At 42.8% G+C, this 25,082-nt stretch overlaps 1 protein-coding gene across 2 annotated transcripts in view; it reads left to right on the top strand.

Annotated features, from left to right (window-relative positions):
• The first annotated feature begins 7,726 nt into the window (after positions 1–7,726).
• Pard3b (par-3 family cell polarity regulator beta) overlaps positions 7,727–25,082 on the top strand; it is a 975,885-nt gene continuing 958,529 nt past the window's right edge. The window contains exon 1 of one of the 2 annotated variants that reach the window (XM_038339874.2): positions 7,727–8,031. In XM_038339874.2, the coding sequence (XP_038195802.1) occupies positions 7,912–8,031 (120 nt within the window). In that variant the 5' untranslated portion in view covers positions 7,727–7,911. The other variant, XM_042055538.1, reaches the window with a different exon arrangement.

The following is a 25,082-nucleotide window of genomic DNA, read 5'->3' as shown; positions in this document are numbered from 1 at the left end:
TAACTATACAGTCTTAAATTTAATATCCAGTCTTCATATACCCCATTTGGGCCACATATTTTGTTGCTACAGCTCATTGAAAACTTTACTTGGTTCCCTTACAGGTATCTAACTTACAAAGTCCCAGCATAAGTTCTCATTTTCTGTCACCCACGGATCTCCCGATTTTGCAAGATGCCTTTGATTTAAGGCTCTCTCATTAGTTGCCTGAATTATAAAGTGGATGGTTTTCCCTTTCCCCTACATCTTACTCTCCGCATTTTGTCATAAATTCTGGTCAGTCTCACCATACATTTTTCCTGCTTATCCACCCTAGGAAAAGTTTGAGGAAGAACTGCGGTAGACCGCCTCGTCAGGCTCATTTCTCCATTCTCTCTGGTTCCTTAATGATCCAGAGACCTAAGCAATGAGACTGAATTCCAAAAAGTCAGGACTTTGAGGCTTATCTTGCTTTTTTTCCCTTCCAGACTCTTCCTGCCGCCATTCATGTAAATGGGCTCTCTTTTTCCACACTGTTCTCAGCCATGCAGCTCGCTGCTCATACCTTTCATTGTGTCGCATTGCAATCTGTGAACACGTTGTTCATTTGGTTACTCATTTGTTATGTCTTCGCCACGACAGCCAAAGTATCATAATCACCTTGAGAGCAGTTGATTGTTAATGTTGAATAAATCCCTTGCATAAAGGGGATGAAAGGCAGATGGAATGAAATCAACAGGGGCATTGTCTGTCTCCTAGGTTCTCTGCATTCCACCAAGCGCTAATCTGAGTATGATACTGACCTGCTGGAAATACTTCCATAGTTTCCCAGCTTTTATACTTGTCACTTTAATACCTAGCCAGTCTTTTCAAGAATAGCAATTGTATTAGAATAAAGGCACAGAATGTCAAGTTGAAATTGAAACTGTAGGCATAGGCAGAAGAATGAGCTCTTTATCAGCATATTCTGGCTCGTGATGGTCAAGAACCCGTTTTCCTAACAAAAAAAGGTTATGAACGCTCTAGACTATGAGCCAGACAGGCTGGGCCCAGAGTTTGGATCTCATCAATGCACCAGAATGCTATGGGTTAGGCAATTTCACTAGTTCAGATGAAATGATGAATAGACTGTCGTGAGGTACAGTACAGATGTGATTATTAGGTTTGCTGGGAGCCTGCTGCCCTCATTACAGAGTTATTTCTATTTGAGCTTTAGAAATTGTGGAGGAGAGCAGCGATGTGTAGAATCTAAACATCATCTGGGCTATTTCTCTGTAGAAGACATTTCAAAACTCATGAAAATAAATAATTAGACTTATTTATTTTGCTAGTACTTAGCTAGCATATACTATTGTGGTAATTACTAGCAAAATAAAGAATGCTTGTATTAGCTGGGCATTGCTCTGCAGTGCAGTCATCCTCACTGCTCAGGAAGTAGAGGCAGGAGGATGAGTTGTTCAAAGTCATCCTCAGCCTGGCTAACAGGAGACATTGTCTCAAGAAGAAAAGAGCAAATACACAGGAAAGACATGCTGGTTCTGTGGTGGAATACAAGTGGGCTAGGATGATATTTCTTACCTACTATGTGCTAGGTATGTTACATATGTTATACATACAACAAGATTATCACCACATTTTACGCTGAAGGATAGAACCAATAGACTGAGACCATGTAGTGGGTAAATAGCAGAAAGTTTGGCACATAGTTCTCCACAGCTCCAGGACCCCATCTCAGCTCTCTCTACTTTCTGCTGACGGCAGGGACAGCAGCCCATTTCGTCACCGTGCAGAAGAACATAAATAAGCCACAAATGGAATTCATCAAGAAACTGAACAGAATAGAAGTGAGAATTCATGTTGTACCCTTACCTTAGTTCACTTCTTTGGATGACTGAGCTTGTGAGAAAGCCTCCCCAACTGTTGTAGCTGGTTCCATACTTTTCAGCTTCTTTGTTGTTGGTGTTTGCCTTTTTAAAATTATTTATTTATTTTTTATTTATTTATTTTTGAGACAGTGTTTCCCTGTAGCTTTGGTGCCTGTCCTTGAATTCGCTCTGCTGACCAGGCTGGACTTGAACTCACAGAGATACAACTGTCTTTGTCACCCTAGTGCTGGAATTAAAGGTGTGTGTCCCCACTGCCCAGAAAACTTCCATGTTTTTTTGTTGCTATTTTTACTTTTGTGTGTGCATGATTGTAGACACAGAAGTCAGAAGATAGCTTGCAGAAGTCATTCTCTTTCCATCATGTGGGCCCCAGGACTGGACTCAGGTTGTCAGGCTTGGCTGTAAGTGACTTTACTTGCCAAACCATCTTGCTGATAAAAGAATAGTAGGATTTTTGTTCATTTTGTTTTTTCGAGACAGGGTTTCTCTGTAGCTTTGGGGATGTTATCCTGGAACTTGCTCTGTAGACCAGGCTGGCCTCGAACTCATAGAGATCAGCTTGCCTTGGCTTCCCAAGAGATGGGATTACGGGTGTGCACCTCCACCACCTGACTCTTCTCAGCTTCTTAATGAGCCCCATTGATGGACTTGGTGATACCCTGAATTGGGCACATAACCAGTGGTCAGCACTCAAGGGTCCTAAGGAAATTCACAGAGGAGCATATGATGACCAGCTCTCAATACATCATGACAAGAGTTTCTCATGGGCCCTAAGGACCTTCACAGAGGAGCATATGATGACCAGCTCTCATTACATCATCACAAGAGTTTCTCATGGGTCCTAAGGATCTTCACAGAAGAACATATGATGACCAGCTCTTCACACATCGTCACAAGAGTTTCTTTGCTTGCACTTATTTAATGAGAAATCCTCCTATGATTCAAGTTCTTCTGAAGAAAATGACTTAAGGGAAGGTTTTAGTATCCAGAGAGTAGAGCTCAGTCTAAAGAAGGAGTGTTGAGCTACATCCTTTATGGAGGTTTATTGATCTATTTATAAAATATTTGTAATGATAGACCATTAGAAAAACAGATTGTTCCCAATGGGGAAGTTCCCTCCCCCACAGAGTGTAGAGCACTTTTCTTCATAGTTCCATGAAAGCGAGTGTCAGAAACATTCTGCTGAGGTACAGTCAACACACCAATACCGAGTCATGCAGAAACAGAAAATTTGAGCAAATCAATAAAAGTAAAAAAGAAAATTGAATGAGCAACAAAAAGCCAATTAAAGAGAAGCAAAAGACCACACGGCTTCTCTGATGAATTTTATCAAATATTTATAGAAGAATTTTACCAATTCTTCTTAAATTATTTCAAATAATTGATGAGGACAAAGTTCTTCCAAGTGCATTTTATGAAGCTAATATTATTTAGATACTAAACAAGAATATAACCAGAAAAAAAGTTACAAGCCAACATTTTTTACAAAGATAGGTACAGGAATCATCAATAAAACACTGCCAACCCCAATCCAGGAGCACATTTGAAAGGTTATTCATGGTAATCACTTAGGATTCCCTTTAGTGATAAAAGGATGGTTCAGTATATTGGAAATAAAAAATATGATATAACATGTCAACAGGATGGACAAAAATATATTTTTTCAGTAGACATAGAAAAAGCTCAAGATAAAACTTAACATTTTTTCATGACAAAAACAGAACAAGATAGTTATAGAAAGACTATCACTTAGCAATATAAAGGGCTGTAGATTTATAGTTAAGGCATATTAAATAAGGAAAGCATGAAACCTTTCTTTTCAAGATCTACAACAGTACAAGTGTACTAGATTTTTTGTTTCGTGTGTCAACTTGACCCAAGCAAATGTCATCTGGGAAGAGGGAACCTCAAATGGAAAAAAAAATGCCTCTATCAGATTGCCCATTGTCAAGTCTGTGGGAGCATTTTCTTGATTGATGATTGATCTGGGACACCCAGCCCATTGTGGCAGGTGCTACCCATGGACAAGTGATCCTGAGTTCTACAAAAATGCTGAACAAGCAAGGAAGAACAAGGCAGTAAGCAACATTCCCCTGTAGCCTCTGCTTCAGTTCCTGCATCCTGGTTCCTGTCTTGGCTTCTCTCAGTGTGGGCTTTAAGCTGGATATGATAGAAACCCTTTGCTCCCCAAGTTGCTTTAGGTCATTGTGTTTATCACTGGGAAAGTAAAGTCAAATAGTCACCATTTGTACACGACCTGATCTTACATGTAGAAAACCCAAGATATCACTGGAAATGATTAAAAATACTAAATAAATTTAGCAGTGTTTCAGGACATAAAGCTTTCATACAAAAGTCAGCATCATTTCTATAAACCATCTGACAAGAGAGTTATTCAATATATAATAGCTATAAAAGATTATGTATAATGCATTTAAACAGAATGGTAAAAGTTTGTCACGAGAAGACTACTGTAATAAAGAAGTTGAAGAAGACACACCTACCCACAAGCAGAATGGCAGTCTGTGCTTTTGTGTCAGAAGAATAAATACAGTGAAAATGTCTATACTCCCCAGAATAATCAAAACCGCAGGCTACTGGCATAAAAACAGATGTGAAGACCAATGGAACAGAATGGAGATCCTAGATGTGAACTCAGTCATGCATGGCCAACTGAGATTTTGCAAAGGTGCTAAGATCAGGCATTGGAAAAGGACAGTGTCCTCAATAAACAGTGCTGGAGAAAGACCTGTATTTTTACCCATATTAAAAAATAAGGTTAAGATGGCTAAATGTTTTGTGCTGATTAACTATAAAACAATCAGACAAAAAAAGAGATCATGCTTCAAGAATATTGGAAGAGGAAGGATTTACTTAAATAAGACCCCAAAAGCACAGGCATCAACCAGGACTAGACACATGGGATTCTATATAATTAGAAAGCTTCTGCACAACAGGCATCAGAGTGGAGAAACTTCCTACAAAAGGGAAGATGTCACACACATTCTCTCTCAGAGCTAATGTACAGCGCTTGAGGAAAAGCAAAACCATCAATGGCAAAAACAACACCAAATCACATTAAGACGGTTGATAGGTATCAGTAGGTATCTCTCGAGAGACGATATACAAACACATAACATGTTCATAAAAAATACTGGACTGCTTTGCATCCTGTAGCATTTTATTCATCACAGCCAAGACAGAGGATCTACGTGACACGGTACCCATTTTAATAGACTACAACAACTCTTCTAGGACCTCAAAAGTAAAGATCATCCACAATTCAATAAGGTTTCTATGATAAAGGCTGACATTAGAAATGATCCCTTGAAAGCCAAAAAAATACTGTTTGTCTTACTATAATAAAAAATTGGGATGGATTACTGGTCAACGGTGTGCTAGCAATTACTATTGTTTAGTCAATGGACACCTCATGGTACCTTTCACAAGGCTGGGCAGTTTAATAATGGTGGCCAATGTGATTGCCCACTAAACTATTGGAAAACAAATGGGAAAATATCACGCTACAGCCAGCATTAATTCATCCAGCAGGCGAAAACAAGAAAATGGAGCCCAGGTCTAGACTCCTCCAGTGCTACTCAATCAAGGCAAATTATTTATTGTCTTCTGCCTAGGAAGTCCCACAGGGCATGAAATATTGATTTAGGTGTTTGCAGGCCGTGAATGACTGTGTTACTCTTCTTAACATACGATGAATTGCTTCTACGTGTGTTGTGATGAGGCTGAGAAGCAAATTAAACATGATTATTTAATAAACATGAAATATAAACACTAACCCTATTCCCAGTTACTAATGTGGGGTCATGAGAGTTCACTGGAGGGTGTGTGAGCATTGCTCACGTCAGAGCCTAGCTACGGGCTTCTATTTTCTACCTCAGCCATTAACTTTGTTGCATTCTGTGAGACCTGATTCTAGTGTTCCTATGAGTGGGCCAAGGGGGGAAGGAGCCTGTGTGTTCTACATTGCTGACTTGGGGATTCTCAAAGCCAGGAAGTTTGAGGCTCTGGCTGCCAGAAAAGAACTTGCAGTAGGTTGCAAAGAAGAGGAGCAAACACTAGACCTAGTCTGAGGAAGAAGAGTTTTGTGACATGCTAAAGGAGAGGCAAGCACAAAAGATGCAGCATGTTCTTACTTCCTCAGCTGGGAATCTTGACTTCGTACCTTTCTACACATGCGCATCACCACCCTCAGTGCTAAAGTGAGGATGTCTCTTCAATGCACATGCGCATCACCCTCAGTGCTAAAGTAAGGCTCTCTCTTCAACGACTGGTGTTCATATTTGCTTGATTCTACTATTTCTTGTGGAAGACACACAGAATAATGCCTGCAAGTCCACTTCACTGTGAACAGAGATAATATCAACAATATAGTTAGTAGCCAGAGCTAGTCCCTGAAGACATTCGTTGTGATCCCAACTCCAGCCTTTCCTCAGTGGGGTGCTTGATGGAGCTTTTCTTTGGTTTTATGAAAAAAAAAAGGCATCTGTCTTTGGTTTACTTAAATTTAAGTGTGGGGATTTGCAACCAAACTAGACTGTCTACTGTGCATTGTTTCTCAAGTAGACTCAGTTAACGTGTCCCTCTTTGTGATCTTTTATATAAGGTGCTTACATGGGACACAACCAAGGCATATTAAATGTATAAATGAGCTTAAATTGATGAGAATCCCCAAATCCACTAATTTAAGACTGCCTTCATCCCTACCATCTCAAGCAATTGAAGTTCAGTTTAAGTTGACATCCCAGCAACTCTGGGGAAAAATGGTGGGTCCCGTGGGATCCTGGGTCACTGAGTCGACACATAAACTGCCAGAAGACACTAGAGATTTAGTGAGGAGGACCTGTGTTCTTTACACCGTAGAAACCCCACGGCTTGCTCAGTCTCCCATTGTCAATCACCAGTGCCGCCTTAGACTCTGGAGGGAAAAAGCTCCACCACAGAGTCACACCCAGATATCCAAGCACCCTTGAGAGCATTGAGGATACAAACGTTACTTGTTGACCATGCCCTTTCCCCCGTGTCTTGTGCTCAAGTGTTCAAGGAAACATACTCGAGAAATTATGAGTCAAATGTAACCACGGGAGTCACCCTTCAACACTTTTACACGGTATCATATTTGGACTTTGGGTGTGATCCTTGGTGTAACAGTGGGCGTCTGCACAGTATTTCTTTCAGTTCAGCTCTCTTGGGACTCCAGAGGGTAGCTTCAAAGCTCTGTCCTCAGGCGGTCCCCATCCCTCTATACCCGAAAGCAACCCCTTGGCTATTTTAGAAGGCGTGGCAAGAAGCACCTGCTCTGGAGTTTTCTTTGATTCTCGCTCCAACTCTCATTTTTTAAGGGAGTTGCTCTGCCATTCCCTATCTATTCCAAGTGTGCGTTATGAGATCCAGTTTCAATTCCCCTGTGGTAGCTCTCAGATCCCGTTACAATCCTCAGAGCTCCGTGTGTGTGTGTGGTAGAGAACCAAGTGCTGGCACTAGGCTCCTCAAGGTTCAGTTACCCCGGCTGAGTCCCTAGCTCTGTGCAACGCAGCGCAGCGCTCTGTGGCCCGGTAGCAAGCGCCGCGGCCCCTTTAAGAGCCGGGCCCAGGCTGGCCCGCGGGCCGCGGGAGCTCAGAGCAGCCGCGCGCGTCGGAGGAGTTGGGAGCCGGCGCAAAAGTTTCCTCCCAACTCCGGCCCCGCGCGCCGCCGCCGCCGCCCACTCCAGCCCGGGGCCTGGGGCCGGCCCTGCCACGGTCGCCAGGGCCACCGCCAGAGGCCGGGCCCGGCGGGCCGCGCCCGCAGTTTCACTTTGGCGCGTGGAGCCTCCGCCTGCGCCTCCGCCTGCGCCCGGCCGACCCGCCGCGTCCCCGCGTCCGCTTCCCGCCCTCGGTCTCCCGCGGGGCTGCAGGGCTGCAGCGGCGACCCCCGGCCGCGGAGCCACGCGCGGGACAACGGCGTGTCCGCCCCACGTCCCCCGGCCGAGGGGCTGCGCCCGGGGGTCGGACACCTGTTCGGCCCGGCCCCGCGCGGGAACCCGGGCAGGATGAAAGTGACAGTGTGCTTCGGCCGGACCGGCATCGTGGTGCCCTGCAAGGACGGCCAGCTGCGTGTCCGCGAGCTCACCCAGCAGGCGCTGCAGCGCTACCTGAAGACCCGGGACCAGGTGAGGGGCGCTGCCAGGGCGGGGAAGCAGCGCGACCGCGGCGGGGCTCAGCAAGTGCCCTAGGCCAAGCACCTGCCCCGCGCCCTGGACCAAGTGGCGCTCTTTACGGGACTCAGATGACCCCCGAGGCGGGCGAGCGTCGCCTGCGGCCACAACTTTTGCAGGCTGCTAATGTAAGGCACCCGGGTAGCCCTGCCATGTCACTCAGAGCCCTGGGAGGAATGGAGGCGCCCCCCTCCCCCGCCAACCCCCATTGGAGGGGTCCCTACACCTTGGGCATCTGAGGCCTACTTCCAAGTCCACGCACCCGCACCCGGGCTGTCCTCTAAGACAACCCAGGTGTGTGAGTAGCTGGACTCTGACACCTACTTACTAGAACACTGAGATGTAACCTGCACTGCTCACCTGAAGTGTGGTTTCTGACCCACCTAGTACCTCCCCAATGAGGCACCTTGGAGTTAGAGTGTTGATTAGCTCAAGAAAACCTCCAAAGTTAGAGCTACTGGAGTTTTTGGAGTTCCCAGGCTGGCGGGAGGTCTCCCAGTGACCTGGGCAGGAGCTCAGATGGGATGTTACTTGCTTATACCAGCTAGTGTGCTGGGGTCTTTTCGGTTGGATGCCGCACTTTCTATGAGCTATTGCCGGGTCCTAGTTTATTACCAAAATGAGAAGGATGACCCATAGTTCTGTTGCTCAATTTAGGATGAAGTGAAAGTCAAGAGCTCACATACAAAGGGGCAAGACTCCATCTCTTGTCAGCTGTCTGCGTGACATATAGGGCGTCTCTGTTTTCTTCTATGAACCTTTAAAGGAAGGCTCCGAAAAGCCTTTAAGTTTTTCAATTTTCTTTTTCTTTCCCTCCCTCCCTCCCTCCCTCCCTCCCTCCCTTCCTCTCTCCCTCCCTCCCTTCCTTCTTCCTTCTTCCTTCTTCCTTCCTCAGTCATGTTAGTAGTGTAGCAGTCTTGGCTGTCCTGGAACTCGTTTTGTAGACTAGGCTGGCCTCCAACTCATAGAAATCCACCTGCTTCTGCCTCCTGAGTGCTGGGATTAAAGACATGTGGCACTACCACCAGGCTTAATTTTTTTTTTCAATTCTTACATTGCCCATTTTGTATATCTCAACAACGTCTCAAACAGATAAGCCACAAATGCTTATTTTAGGAGACAGTAGTTCTGTTAGTATTTGTTCACATAATATTGTAAACTGTAGTCAGCAAGTTGGTCCCATCTTGAGATGAAAAAATATAATTTTAATTTTTTTTAAAATCGTATGTCATCCAACGTATAGAAATCACGGTTCCAAGCATATAGATTAAAATTTTAAATTACATATCTTTGCTTAACGTGTTTATGGAGGGCTCACATACACTGTTATGCACATGTGGAGGTCAGAGAATGACTTGCCCACCTACTGCATGAATGAGGATCAACACAGGCCTTCAGGCTTGGTGGCAAGAGCCATCTAGACTCTCCATCTTGCCTTAAATCTCTAGATGCTTCTCCTAAGAATTAGTGTCCAGAAGACAGACTTTTGATAGATTACATGTATATATTATTGCGAGCAGTCAAGAATTGGAGGCCAGAGGCTAGAGACACGACTCAGCGATTGGGAGTAGATACTGTTCATGTAGAGGACCAGAGTAGAATTCCCACCACCAAATATCTGAAGGCTCACAACAACCTGCACATCCAACTCCTCTAAAATGAGCCAATCCAAAAGCATCTGCACGCATGTGTGTGCTTGCATATGTATACATCCCCCAACCCCGCACACACTTAAAGGAACTGGAAGAGAACAGAGTGAAAAACCTTAAAAAATTACATAGTTCTTAGCCAGGTGGTGGTGGTGCACGCCTTTATTCCCAGCACTTGGGAGGCAGAGGCAGGTGAATCTCTGTGAGTTTGAGGCCAGCCTGATCTACAAGAGCTAGTTCCAGGACAGGCTCCAAAGCCACAGAGAAACCCTGTCTCGAAAAACAAAACAAACAAACAAACACACTACAGATAGTTCTTAAAATGTACTTGTTACAATAGAATTGAAGCAGCGGAAAGATTTGATGTGCATCTAAAGCAATGTATGACTCTAACCCATTGAGGTTTCATTTTTGTGTTATTGCTGCAGTGGTGTACTGTTTATATCATGTAATTCAGTGAAAAATTGAGATTTGACCAAGTAAACGATTTTCTTTGAAATCATATTTTACTGGCTTTTGAAAATTAGATAAGGTTAGCAGCAACACTTTTGTAATCTACACAAATTATTAAAGTAGAATTCATGGAAGAATTGTTTATTGAGGTGAAAATTTTACCTTTTCACTCATTAGCAATAATGTACATCCTCAAATATTGTACAATTCAAAGTTTACTATAAATGTAGACATTATTACACAGATGTAAGCTACAAGTACGTAAATAATCATTAAAAGTAACCACTGATCTTCCGTGGATTGTACTTAGATCTTAACAGGGTTAAAAAGCTATTGCTACTTTGAACTGAAGCCTAATCTACATCACAGAACTCAATAGAATTGCGTCGATCAGGTTACCATTATTGCCAGACATTACATTTTCCTGTGTTTACATTTATATATTAGTGAGTGTGGCATTTAAAGGTCACCCAAAGCTTATGAAATCTCTCTCTCTCACTTTTGAGTTTTAAAATTTCAATTTATGTGAAGAATGTTTTCCCTTCCCTAAATATTCTCCTCTACTTTCATCTTAAGGGTTATTATAAGCAGGGGATTTTTGGTTTTTAGGTTATTGTGAGATTAATTAATGTTTCTAATATAACTTGAAATGTCATGCAATACTCTGAAAAAATCCTATGCTTTTATCCATTGAATTTTTAAAATAAGTAATAGAGGACGACCCAAAATGTCAAAATCCAATTTGTACAAGTTTGTTATTTTATTGTTTTTTATTGACCTATATATTTTTCCTTCCTCCTGCTTGCCCTTCTACCCTCTCCCATGAGCCCCATGCTCCCAATTACTCAGGAGATCCTGACTTTTTCACCTTCCTATGTAGATCCATGTATGTCTCTCTTAGGGTCCTCTTTGTTGTCTGGCTTCTCTGGGATTGTGAACTATCTGTAGGTTGGTTTTTTTTGCTTTATGTCTAAAATCCACCTATGAGTGAGTACATATTATATTTGTCTTTCTGAGCTTGGATTACCTCATTCAATATGGTTTTTTCTAGATCCTGCAAATTTCAAGATGTCATATTTTTTTTTTTACCACTGAGTAGTGCTCCGTTGTGTAAATGCACCACATTTTCTTTATCCATTGTTGGTTGAGGGGCATTTAGGTTGTTTCCATGTTTTGGCTATTACAAATAATGCTGCTATGAACATAGTTGAGCACATGTCCTTGAGGTATGCTTGAGCATCCTTTGTGTATATACCCAAAAGTGGTATTGCTGAGTCTTGAGGTAGGTTGTTTCCTAATTTTCTGAAAAAATTGCCATACTGATATCCAAAGGGGTTGTACTAGCTTGCATTCCCACCAGCAATGCAGGAGTGTTCCCCTCCCCTCACATCCTTTTCAGCATAAGCTGTCATCAATGTTTTTGATCTTGGCCATTCTGACAGGTGTAAGATAGAATCTCAGAGTTGTTTTGATTTGTATTTCTCTGATGGCTAAGAATCTTGAGCATTTCCTTAAGTGTCCTTCAGCCATTTGAGATTCATCTGTTGAGAATTCTTTTAAACAGTCTATACCCTAAATTTCTTATTGGATTATTTGTTCTTTTGATGTCAAGTTTCTTTACTTCTTTGTTTATTTTGGAGATCAGCCCTCTGTCCGATGTGGGGTTAGTGAAGATCTTTTCCCATTCTGTAGGCTGCCGTTTTGTCTTGTTGACCGTGTTCTTTGCTTTACAGAAGCTTCTCACTTTCAGGAGGTCCCATTTATTAATTGTTGCTCTCAGTGTCTGTGCTACTGGCATCCTTTACAATAGCCACAAATAACTTGGGGTAACTTTAACTAAACAAGTGAAAGAGCTTATGACAAGAACCTTAAATCTCTGAAAAAAGAAATTGAAGAAGACACCAGAAAGTAGAAAGATCTCCTATGGCCTTGGGTAGGTAGAATTAACATAGTAAAAATGGCAATCTTACCAAAAGCAATCTATATATTCAATGCAGTGGCCATGAAAATCCCAGCAAAATTCTTCACAGACCTCAAAAGAACAATACTCAACTTCATATAGAAAAACAAAATACCCAGGATAGGCAAAACAATCCTGTACAATAAAGGATCTTCTGAATGTGTCACAATCCCTGACTTTAAACTCTGCTGTAGAGCTACAGTACTGAAAACAGCCTGGTATTGACATAAAAACAGACAGGAAGACCAATGGAACCAAATCAAAGACCTGGATATCAATCCATATACCTACGAACACCTATGTTTGACAAAGAAGCTAAAAATATAAAATGGAAATAAGCATATTCAATAAATAGTGCTGGCATAACTGGATATCAATATGTAGAAGAAAGAAAATAGATCCATATCTATCTCCATGCACAATCTCAAGTCCAAATGGATCAAAGACCTCAACATAAAACCAACCACGCTGAGCCTCACAGAAGAGAAAGTAGGAAGTACACTTGAACGCATTGGTACAGGAGACCACTTCCCCAGTTGTACAACAGTCTGTAAGCCAGGTAGAGAGATTCAAAAGGCTTGATATTCTGGATAGCAAAGCTTAATCCCTATGCCCAATAAAAATGACAGCTAACATGTACTATGGTTACTCCATTTAGACATTATGCTAGGAGCTTATGTGACTTCTCTCTCACAGCATCAAGAGCTAGTTTTTTTTCCTATTTACCAATTGATACGCATGGTACTGAGATTAATTGTAAATTTTGGAATTGTGCTTGAATCCAAGGGCTGTGTTTTTCGATGTTTACTCTCAGCCATTAACCACATAGACTCCTACGTTGCCTTTGTTAGCTGCTATAACAACAGCACATCAAGAGAGCATCATTGCTTCCGCAGGCAGCGAGGGTTTCTTGCATGTGAGTTGTCACGCTCCTCTTCATGGCATCTGCTGTAGCACAGTGCACATGTTATAGGAGAAGTTCTGTTTATGAAGCGAATACTGCTGGGCTTCCTGAGCATCTGTGAAAGATGTTCCTTAGCCTAACGACAAACAAACCAAAAACTGGGCAAGATCCTTCACACATCTAGAAACTTGGTGGGAACATGAATGTAAGGTATCAGTTTCTTTCAGAGTTCTGAATAATCTGAATCGGAGAAAAGTTTCAAGACTAAGGACAGAAGTTGCCATTTCTAGGGCTAGAGGGTGAGTGAATCCCAAGGAGGCAGGTCTAGATTTTGTACCCAGCCTTAGAGAAGGGACACCACCTGCTGAGCATAAGCAAAGAGAGCTGGAATTTGTGGTATGTTGGAACCAGCTGAGTCAACAGGAGGAACTTTAGGGAAGGCTTTAATATGTTCTGATCTCTGAGACTTTGCATTCTCCATTTCTATTGGGTGAATTCTACTGTGAAGGTAAAGATGGAGGGGCTGGAATTTTGGGATTCTTATCTTTGGATCCTGGTACTACATCAGTGTCTTGGGCACTAAATCCAATTTAGTGAAGTAGTTTGTAAAGGTGATTGTCTCCTTAAGCAGTCAAGGTGTGGACCACAGAGTAATTAGTTAAATTTATCATCAAAATTACATGTCACAGGTGAATGGATAATAACTGTAACCTGCAGGGCTGTCAACCCAGGCTGTGTATCACATCTGATTTTTACATTTAGCATTTCAAACAGTATGAATTCCCGAATCCCTTTTCCGAAGATTTTGATCAAGTGAGTATGATGTGGACCTTGGGCACAGGCGTTATGAAGAGCACCCCACGGATTCCAGTATCCATCCAGGATCAATGGCTAATCTATCACTAATCTTTTGGTGTTTGTGAGCTTTACTTGACTGTTAAACTTGTTTGGTGGCAGACACTGTGTTACAGAGGTCTACCAATAACCTTTAATTATGGCCAGGCAACTTTACTTTCCTTTCCACCCAGAATAAGTTCTCCTAGAAGGCACTCACATTATTAAACTGAACATATGTGCATATACTCGATGAGCTGGATGAAGTGAACAAAGTAGAGCTGGGGGAGAGCAGTGTGTTGAGAGAGTTGAATGAAATAGTTCGATGGTGGGCATAACGGAACTGTTTTTTTTAAGTTGACATATAGTTCTCACTGCATATATGAGTAACCTTGTATGTCAAGGAAACTTTAGTATGTTTTTCAAAATGAATTTTCTTTTTCTGTATGTAGACATCTTGAATAATTTGTTCTCCATGTTAACATTTCCCCCAGAGCTAGAAATAGATAAACTGACTCTATCTTTTGACTAATTGTGGTATCCGGATCTAAGTGAATTTATATAATAATGACATCTGTAGTGATACTGTGTGACCAGCTTGGAACAGCTAGAACTCTTGAATTTCTGAATTTTTCAGCCTTTGGTGCCTCCCCTTTTTGTCTGATCTTACGGTTCTTGGATACACAGATTAGTCTCAGCCTGAATCTGTAAATTACTCTTCAATTTTCTGGGTCTGATTTAGTTGTGGTCTTTAGCCTCTGTTCAGTCCTCTACTTCTCAGACATACAGGCTCTTCGAAGTATCAGACAAGTGACTTAGCATAGCAAGGCACATGCTCTGATTTAGTTGGGGTTCTGCCATTGAGCTGGTAATGTATTGCAAACGGGACTCAGGGGACTTCAGTGACAGGTCTTCTTAGAGTTCTATTTTCTTATTGTGTAAGATTTTTGAGATTTCATGTACAGTTCCAGATTTCTGTCTTCTATTGGGGAAAACCAATAGAGGTTCTGACAGCACTGGGCCTTGCTTTCCCACATGGTGGCCGCCAGCACTCAGACACCCAGTTCTCTTTGGAGGAACTGCGTATGCTTCACTTGCAATTACCACCTAACCAACAGTAAGGGTTAGCCATTACTATCTTACTGTCATGTCTGGCCTTTTCTGTCTTTATTTTTATTTAAAATTTGTACTGTATTTTATTGTGTATCCACACATGTATGTGTGTGCATGGGGCACATGTGGCATGGTATGTGTGTGAAAGTCAGGAGACAACATTCAGGCATTGGTTCTCTCCTTCCATCATGGAGGTCCCAGGAATTGAACCGGGGTAGTCGGGCTTGGTGGAAGGACCTCTATCTAGTGAGTCGTCTCACTGTTCCTGTTTTTATGAGTCACTTCATACGTTGCTACCATCTGAGCTGCTGGCAGGCATGTGACTGTCATTTTGAGATAAGGCCTTTCACTGAAACCTGGGGCTTGCTAATCAGGCTGGGCTAGCTGACCCATGAACTTCCTGTCTCTGCCCTTTTGTATCGGCAGTACTAACAGACAAAACAACACTGAGCTTTTCATGTGGGCGCTGGGGACCAAACGCAGATTCTCAGGCCTGTGTGGCAAGCGCTTTACCAGCCCTAAGTTTTCGCATTCCCTATATTTGCTGGTTGTGTCATTACTATAGTACCTCCTTCACTATATGTCTTGGGCCTTGGTCTAGCTACCTACTGAATTTCTTGGCTTCTCTGTTTGTTTTCTGTAATTATTCTCAGCACCTGATTCTTCTTACAAATTTCTTCTCATGATCCGTATAGCAAAATGGCAACACAAGTCTACAAAGTAAACAAAAGCTTAGGCCTTTGATAGGCATATTCTTACCTTTATAACCCACTAGTAAAGCAAATCCTAGCTTCAGCCTCAAATCAAGAGAGAGAGAAGCGCACCAGAAATTGAATACTAGCATTCACGTCCTTCAGACTGTTGTCACACCATGTGATGATGGAGATGGGAAGGCCAAGAATTAGTCCATTTGCAGCAGGTTTGTCAGTTGAGAAACTATATAGCTGAGGCTGATTCATCAAAAGGGAAGCTATCAAAGCTGTTTGGAATGATGATGGGCATTTGAAGTGGAGGCAGCAGAGGGGGCCTGGGACTGACAAAACATTGAGAGAAGGCCAAGGAAGAAGTTCATTTTACAAACCAGCGTGGACCAGGTTGTGAAAGACCCTGAGGGATTTTTAGTGCTTCCAGTTACTGTCTCTATTAGAAATTAATCCATATTTTATTCAATATGATCAGTCTGAAATATTTGTATGAATTTAAAGTATAAACAGCGTTGCTTCGTTGTGACTGTGAACGCCACACAACGTAGAATCACCCGGGGAAGTGTTAGTCTCAATCAAGGAATAGATTAGGTTAGCCCTGGGGCATATCTGGGGAATCATCTGGCTGATGTTAATTGACGTGGGAAGAACTGCCCAACTGTGTGGGGTTCCATTTTCTGGGCATGGTATCCTGAACTGAGCACAGGCATGCGTGCGTGCATGCATGCATGCATTGCTCTCTGCGCTTGACTGTGAAGGTAAGAAATGTGATTAGCTGCTTCCTGTTCATCCACCTTGACTTTCCTGCAATGAAGGTCTGCAAGATGGAACTGGGAGCCCAGGAAACATTTAATCCCTTACATTGTTTTATCAGGATATTTTTTTAAAAAATCACATCAACAGGAAATGAAAGAGAAATAGGGTCTTCCAGATAATTAGATAATAGGTTAAGTATGTATGTTAAGGGTGTATTACCCTTACCAAAAGCTTTTTTGAAATGTTTTTAGCCTTTGTTGATGCCCCCTGCACCACCTGCTTATGTGCTGGTACCCAACAAGGCTCGTTCTCCCTCTCGTTTATGTCATTGCTTCACCTGCTCACAAATATGTACTTCTCTCTCTGAGATTATCTTAGACTTTGATGAGCATCCCACATGCAGTATGAGTTCCTCCTCTTCCGTGAGTCTGCCACCACCATTCTCTCTTAACTGCTGCTCTACACGTGGCTCCACGCCTCTTCTGCTTCTGCTCTTCGGAGACCTTCAAATCCTTTACTTCCTGCTGAATCCTGTTTCTTCTTCTCCTTCTTCTCAGGTCACATGCTAATTGTCATGTCCCTTTGATGTTTAGAACTGTGTCTCTTGGATTTGCTTTCTCTTCTGTAGGGGGTGAGGTCAGTTAATAAATAACCAGACCAGCTCTATTTAAAAGATTTTAATAATTGAGGGAAAACTTACACGACCAAAAATCCCGCGAACGCCAGGAGTGTAGGAAACCAAAGAGGAAGCGGAAAGCACATCCACAAGTTTTATAAGTAAATCTTAGCCTCAGGGGAACACACCGTGATTGGCTAAGGTTCCCCTTCATCTTCACTCTTCCCTCCAAAGCCACAACATTTTCCATTTCTTCTGGATAATTTGAACAAACTGTCAACAGTACTCTCCATTTCTCCCAGCTCCTAAACCGTCTGGTCATTGTCTACCAAGGACTCAGTAGCACTGTCAGCAGTATTTAGATGGTTCACTACTTTTCAGTGAAGAACTTTGCTGCCCTGTCCAGGGATCCCTTTTCCTCTTTTAAACTGCGAAATGCTGTTAGGTATTACGTCAGGCTTGCAAACACTATGGGCAAATACTGCCCTCCTGATGGGTAGGGTATATCTCCAACCTCCTTTTTTTCTAGAACCCCTCCTGCCATTGTCCCCTTCACTGCCACAAGTCTGAGTTTCCTTAACTTTCCATGTTTATGATTTAATTTAGTAAAACATATCTTCCATTACACTTCCTATTAGGCTGCCAAGAAATGGGAAAATCCCAGAATCACAGCAAGTTATTCACTTAGGGATTCTCCTCCCTGGTGAAAGGTTGTGGGTGCTGACCCATGTAATCACTTGCCCCTGCTTTTGCCATCTTCAGAGTTCCTCACAGATCCGCCAGCTTGTGTTGAGTGATGAACGCAGTGTCTGGAAACGCTCTTGGAGGCTTGAGTGTGGCGTTATAGTGGTAGAACCCACTTCTACTGGTGACACTGGCCACATGCCCTAAGTAGTCATGGGGGACAGTTCTGTACCTGACTCCAGTTGAGTAGCCAGGCTGTCTGTGTCACATGCTGTAATCTTTTAGTTTCTCAAACTCCCCTGTGGGCTATACAAGAGCAGGGAGTCTGTCTTGTTTATTTTGCAGTCCCTATGTTTAGCGTAGTACCTGATAACAGAATGGATGCCAAAAAGGCTTGCTAAATTATATCAACTTTTAGATTTCTTCCTTTTGTAGAAGTGAGGGTGACCTTGTCATCAGCCCAGTGTTTGTGAGTTTGAAATTGTTATATGTGGCAGATTTTTTTCCTAAAGTCTCAATGCAACTTTTCTCTTGATTATCTTCAAATGCCTCATCATACCCGCATTTGCTGCAGGCAGACGTTTAGTGGTCCATTATATCTGCCACGCTGATTGTCTTAAATAACAGCTTCACACTCTGATGGGTTGACTCACTCCTCAGAGTTTTGAGGCTGAGTGCTCTGTGGTTTTGCTCTCAGGGAAGCAACATCATGACGATTTTCTTCACGAAGGTAGACAGGTGCCATGCAATCTTATACCTGAGCGGTGTTTGATTTTCAGCATTGTATCCATTAATTTCATGTTGATTTTTTTTAAAATGATGCTGAATTTCATCAGTTTTGATGGTTTGTCTTTAACAGGCGTGATATCTGTGTCTTGGGGGTTGCTAAAATTAAGTCTGTCTCCTGTTGCTAAGCTCAACCAGCTTTCTGATTGCGGGACTCTCTCTCTGTATTGCACTGAGATACAATCGCAGGATATCAAGAGACAGGCTGCTAAAAAGGTTTTACTCTCAATTTGGCTTCTATCAGATTCAGTGCCACATATTGTACAGATAAGAAAGACCTATGTTGCTCCTGTTGTTTTGACTCCAGGTGAGCGTATTAAACTCTCATGGTGGTCCTGGAGCCGACTTGGTGTGGAAGCCCACGTTAGAAGCATATCCTCAACTCTTGGCTCATCTCTCAGAAAGAACAGAGAGCCATGTTCAGAGCTGTTTCATTGCCTGATTTGGAGTACAGATGAAAGGCTTATGGGGGGGGTTCCAGCCACAGGCTTCTGATGCCTTTATTGCATGGCAGATAGTGTCCTTATTCTTTCAAAATAAAAGCACGAACCCTAGAAATAGTGACCTCTAGACATAGATGGGGGGGGGGCTATCGTGTTTTTTCATAGGAGTGAAGAGTTATGGGTACCTATCTTCGGATCAAAAGGCAGTAACTGCTGCCTCTTAGGCCCGTGAGTAAGAAAGCTGTGTATTCACAAGGCCTCTGTTGGATGGGAGACATTCAGTCTTCTACAGTGGCATTTGCTTTAGAGCAACCCAAAGGTCAGTTTGGTGACTTAGGAGAAGACAAGAGAGAGAATTACGCTGGGTCATGCAAAATATTGTATGCTTGACATATAGGTTAATATAAGCCGTGGAAAGAAAGACCAGAGCCAGGAGTGTAGCTGAAAAGTGCTCTTTATAATGTAGGGACTGGAGGATAGTGTGTAGAGGGAACTTGCTCTGGGCGAATGGGGCAGGAGTTGGGACTTTGAAGGATAAACACAGACAGAGGAGCAAAGTGAGAAGAGGACAGGGGCAGACTTTCCCTGTCTCACACGGCTGTCAGTTGTTTTTGTTTTGAGATGGTTGCCACTGTGGCCCAGGATGGTCTTGAACTCATAGGAGTCCTCCTTCCTTAGCCTCCTGAGTGCTGAGATGACAGATATGTGTCACTTCTTGCTGAGGTGGGATTTTTTTTGTTTGTTTTGGAGGAGAAGCAAGAAAAAAGAGGGCATTTTTCCTAGGCTGATTGTCTGAGGCAGTAGTAAGGAACAGAGTTGTACACAGCCAAAGTATCCTTGGTTGTGGCAAGGAGTCAAGGAAGCATTCTGGGCATATGGTGGTCTGTTTGACTTATATTTCTGTACCCTTAACTCTGGACTCAGGGACGGAGGGAGCTGACAGTGCATGGGTAGAGAGAGAGGTGGCTCAGGTCTGGCTCTGGAGTGGAGCTGAGTAGAGGCCACAGATCAGCAAATAGGCTTTGAGGCACATGAGGCAAAGGGAGTGTGGAACTGTCTGTATGTGGCCAGAGCAGCACAGGTGGACCAGGAGGAGAAGCAGTGTGTGCACCTGTGCTGTAAGCCCTGCTGCAGAGGCTCACACAGAAGGAAGACCTGGGTGGTGTCCTTGAAGAGCCCTCTGGGTTAGGGAAGGGGAGAAGATGAAGAGGTCCTGGGGCCAGGCTGAGATCATAAATCATGGACTCATAAAAGTGCCAGTCTTTTGTTTGTTTGGTGTTGTGTTAGGGCTTTGCTTCTAGGTTGAAGATTTCTGTAGATGTGGGAAAAAGCAAGGTAGTATCCAGAAACAAAAGCTGTTCAATTAAGTTAGCAAATATACAAACTGCATTGGTGGCCTTTAGGCTCCAGGAAGTGACTGGATGCCTGGTCTTTATCCTTCTTCACTTGTCTACAGTCCCGGGACTGGACAGCTTGGGCTCTTGTCCCCTGACCCTTCATGAGGGTCAGCTATTGGAGAATAGAGGTCAGGAGGCTCCTTCCCTGCCAGGTCACTGGGGATGGGCCTGCCCCTTTCTTAAAGGCCATAGTTCTTGTCAGGCAGCCGACCCACAGCCTGCCGCCCCCCAGTATCAGCAGCTTTCCTGGATGCTCTCGGGTCCTAGACCGCGGCAAGGGCTCACCACTCTTCTGCACGCTATCCCTTGATGATTTTGAGATCTTTGGCAAACCTCTGTAACTTACTTCCTTGGTAATCTCCTAAGTGCCTAGTTTGAGCAAACCGTCTGTTTCGTGCCAGAGTTTGAACAGAGGATCCCAGGGAGAAGGAATGTTCTCCTTCTTCCTTTAGGCCTCAGCACCCCCAGTATCTACGCCCACAGCAGACAAAGGCTTATGAAAGAACACGTTCCTTACTATGAACGATCCTGTCTGGTTTTTATTCTGGTTTTTCGTTTGCTTGTTTTACTTAAACAGGAAGGTAGTTGGGACATTTTGATCGCACTGCTTGTTGATTGGTTAGGAATTGTCGTTTGAATACCATTACATTCTTGATGCTTAGGAACATTGAGTGGTGCATCAGGGCAGTATACTAGAAATGACCATAGCTCTAAGTTCTGCAATGGCTTATAGATCAAATTGTTATAACGGAATTAGATTCTTAAAATGAAGTGTTGAAATGATTTTTTTTTTTTGCCGTGGATTGGATGCCGGTCCCTTGTATTTGATGGAGATAAGATCTGGATCCCGAGGCTCACATTTTGCCAGCACTTGCGCAATGAACCGTCCTTGCCAGCATACATGTGACCTGATTAACTCTTGGAGAGATAGAGTTCTACCCATCATCTCCATTGTGACACAGTAATAGTATTTGTAACTTTAAATGTTAGGTCTGGATTATTTCTCTTTGAGGCAGAGACTTGAGGAAATGTGAGCTAGGTAAATAATTCTTGTCTTCATTAATAGACACATTTGGAGAGATTCAGTGGGCTTGAGTTTTGACAGCAGTATCTGATTAGAAACACTTTTCCAGAACCTTTAAGATGAAATGGAACTGAAGTTCAGAAATTGTTAGTAAAAACAAAATGGAGGGGGGAATTGCTGCAGCTCCAATTGTGCTTCATATTTCTCTTGCTTTGTTCTATTTTATCTTCTGGTAAAGAAGGGTCACTTAGAGACAGGTCCATGGAGAATGGGGGGACTTCATTCTAGTACTGCGCTAGCTTCTTAGGGTGGCCATAACAAACTACAGTGATCCGGGTGTCTTAAAACAAAAGAACTTTATTTTCTGTTTTCATACAATTTTGGAGTCTCAACATCAAAATTGAAATGTTAGAGGGGGTGCTGTCTGCTCAGTGCCTCCAGGCAAGGGTCTTCTCTGCCCACTTCCACATCCAGTGAGCCTTGAGTTTCCATCATTAATGCCCCCTTCTGTCTGTCCTCCTCTTGTGCCAGTCGCATTGTATTAGAGTCCACCCTCATGACCTTATGTTGAGTTCTATATCTGAAGGCCTTGTTTCTAAATTGCATCCTGTTCGTGGGTACCAGGCCTTAGAACCTCAACATATCCTTCTTGAGGAACACAGTCCCTCCTGAGACAATTGCAGGAACATTTACTGCACTAGTTTCTTGTGCTTTTCTTCCCCCAGTAACAAACGTGGGAAACTGATTTCTTCACTGATTTTCTTCAGTGTAGCTTAATTTATTACCTTTTAATTTATCCTATTTTACCTTCCTTCATCATGGCCTATAGATTACTTGCTTTCTGTTTTCATGGGAACGGAGGGTCTTAGGATTGATAGCACTTCTGCTACTACTAGACTTTGAGATTTTGGCATCAGTCTAATATTTATCACATCCTATAGCCCATGTGATCTGCTTCATCTCTCATTGATCAGAAGCTCAGTGGTTTTATGCATTGACTTCAGCCTAGAATTACATTACCTGTGGAGGTGATACTGGGTGTTTTGAGTGCCTGTCATGTGACACAAGTCCATTTCCTTCACAATGTCGTCATCATGTATGTATGTGACAAGAAAGCACAAGGTAGCACTAAATGCGTTTCCTTGGTGCTCAGAGTGGGCTAGAATAGCCAATGTGAAAACTGAAAGGAATGGAGGTGGATGGTGTGTGTCTTGTGACAGAGATGAAGGGGAAGAGGAGCAGTGCTGTGATACTCAGACCCCTGGTCCCAATGTCCTCGTACACGAAGCACTTCGATTTATATGTAGAAATTAAGATAAATTAGAATGTACCCATTATAAGCCGGACTTTCTTGTTTTTATAAAAATAACTGTCAGAAATAAAAAGAATAGTAAGAAGCATGGCATGAGGTAACATTTGTCAATACCTTTGGCTCATTTTCAAATCTGCTTTTTCACTCAACCCATTCAGTACATCTCGGCTGAAATATATGAAGAAGCCCTGCCTTACAGCTCCATGTAATTGAAGAAAGACGGTGCATTTAAATAGCATTGTCAGATGATTAGTTATAGGATCTTTGTAGTAATTGATACTTTCATTTCTCATTCCTAAAACAAATGTATACACATTTCTATGAGCCAGGAGTTTAACCACAACTTTCCTGGGCTCTTTTGGTTCAAGGCTTATGAACCTTCAGATGTCAAGATGAGGCTGCAAAGACATTTAGGGGCCTCACTGAAAAGACTGTGCGCAGGAAAGCCTGCATGCAGCTGCAGGACTGAGGACCCTGGCTCCTGAAGGCTACAAGCTGGAGGCTACCCCCAGTTTCAGAGGCCATCTTCCTTTATTGGAGGCCACCTGTTTTTCTGTTATGCAGACTTCTTGGCCTGACTCTTTGCTTCATTTTTAGAACTATTTGGCCAGCAGGATAGAACATTAAACAGCAGCCCAGCAATGGCATCCCAGCGTGGTTTTTAAAGGTTAGTTTCAATATGGAACTGGAAACCACAGGAGTGATATTTTCATATTTGTTACAATTCAGTGGTTTATATTATTCCTTGATTAGATCATCTATCTATGTGTGAATTGTTTCATTGCGTATATTATTTATACAAGTTGATGGTTTTCTCTGTGGTGTTTTTATACATGTATATAAAGTGTTCTGGTTACGCTGTTCACCTCATCGTGTGTGCAGTTCCCACACTCCACCTTCACGTTGGTCACTGTGGAGTCATCATCTGATTATCCCCTCTTCTAGGAAGATTTGATCTTTTCTGAATTCTTATGGTTGTGTTTATCTTCCTCCCCATATGCATAATTCCTATCAATGTCTTCTCTAGCAGTGGATCAGTACTTAGCAATTTATTTACTTAAACTTGTATGTATCATGGAAAGGTTTTATTTCTCCTTTGACTCCAAAGGAAGGCTCTGCTAGATGTATTTGTCTAGGTTGATGGTGCCACTCTCTCATGTCTTGAAGTATGTCATTTCAAATCTTTTTAGGTTGTAGGGTTTGTACAAAAGAAACTTATTCAGATGAGTTTGCTTTCATTTGTCAGTTGGTACATCTCTCTTGAACCTTTCCCTATTGCTTTTTGGCCTGTAGTCTTAGCACAGGAGCTATAGTGTGACATGAAGAGACTCTTCTCTGGCCGCGTCTATGGGATCCTAAAAGCCTCCTGGACCAGATGTCTATCTTGTTCCTAACACTCAGAACATTTTCTATGACCTACTCAGGACACTTGGTCTGTCCAGCAGACAGGACCTTCCCTTCCACCCTCCGGTTTTCCAGGATGCCACAATGAAGGGCCTACCTGCTCCTCATCCTGGCACACTCACCTTTGGTGATAACAATATTTTCTTCCTAGACACCTGCTTTCTCAACTCCCCCAAGGAACAGATGCCTGATGTCTCCGGGATGACAGTACATGGGATGCCTTTCCAGCTGCACCTCTCGCTGAGCGTGGACCCACCAGCACCTATCTCTCCCCTTATCCACATTGCCCTATGCCCGTAGGAAGTAGCCGGACTTGAGTCTATGCCCCTTTTTCCTAGGGAACCTAGGAAAAATTATCACTTTTATCACAATTATCACTTCAATTTCCTGTCATCCCTATATCCAAGGAGTCTGGAATGTTAAGTTGGGAGCACAGCCCCCAGCCCCTCGCATCCATCCCAGCCCCCAGGCCTGAGAGTTGTATTGGTCTGGACTCCAAATCCCAGCATGCCAGGTCAGGACCCCTCCCACAGGGCATTTAAGTGTTCCTCCCAAAAGAGGAACCCCTCCTCCTTGGGGCCACCCAAGAGTGCAGGAATGCCATTAAATCAGGATATCTTTAAATTAGGCTTATTGTGATCTGGCTTGTGATTTTTGCGTCGGCAGAGAGCTCACGTTAGGAAAAATTCCTAACAATACTCAGAACATTTTCTACGACCATTTTGTTCAACATATTTTCTATGTGTTTAGATTATGCCTTATATCCTTTTTTATACTTATACATCACAAGTTTTGATTTTGAATGGTACCCCAGAAGCCTTAAACTTATACTGTGTTATTTTTAATTCCTGTGTGTATGAATATCGTATATATATAGTCTTTTTTCCTACAAACCTTGGTGTTCTTACTTTCTATCCAGTCTATTGGTGAGGCTTTCAATTCAGCTTTAAAAAAAAACAAAAACACA

The sequence above is a fragment of the Arvicola amphibius genome, chromosome 8 (assembly GCF_903992535.2).
Source record: "Arvicola amphibius chromosome 8, mArvAmp1.2, whole genome shotgun sequence".
Taxonomy (NCBI): Eukaryota; Metazoa; Chordata; class Mammalia; order Rodentia; family Cricetidae; genus Arvicola; species Arvicola amphibius.
The sequence above is the reverse complement of the archived record's forward strand: the minus strand, read 5'-3'. Positions and strand labels throughout refer to the sequence as shown.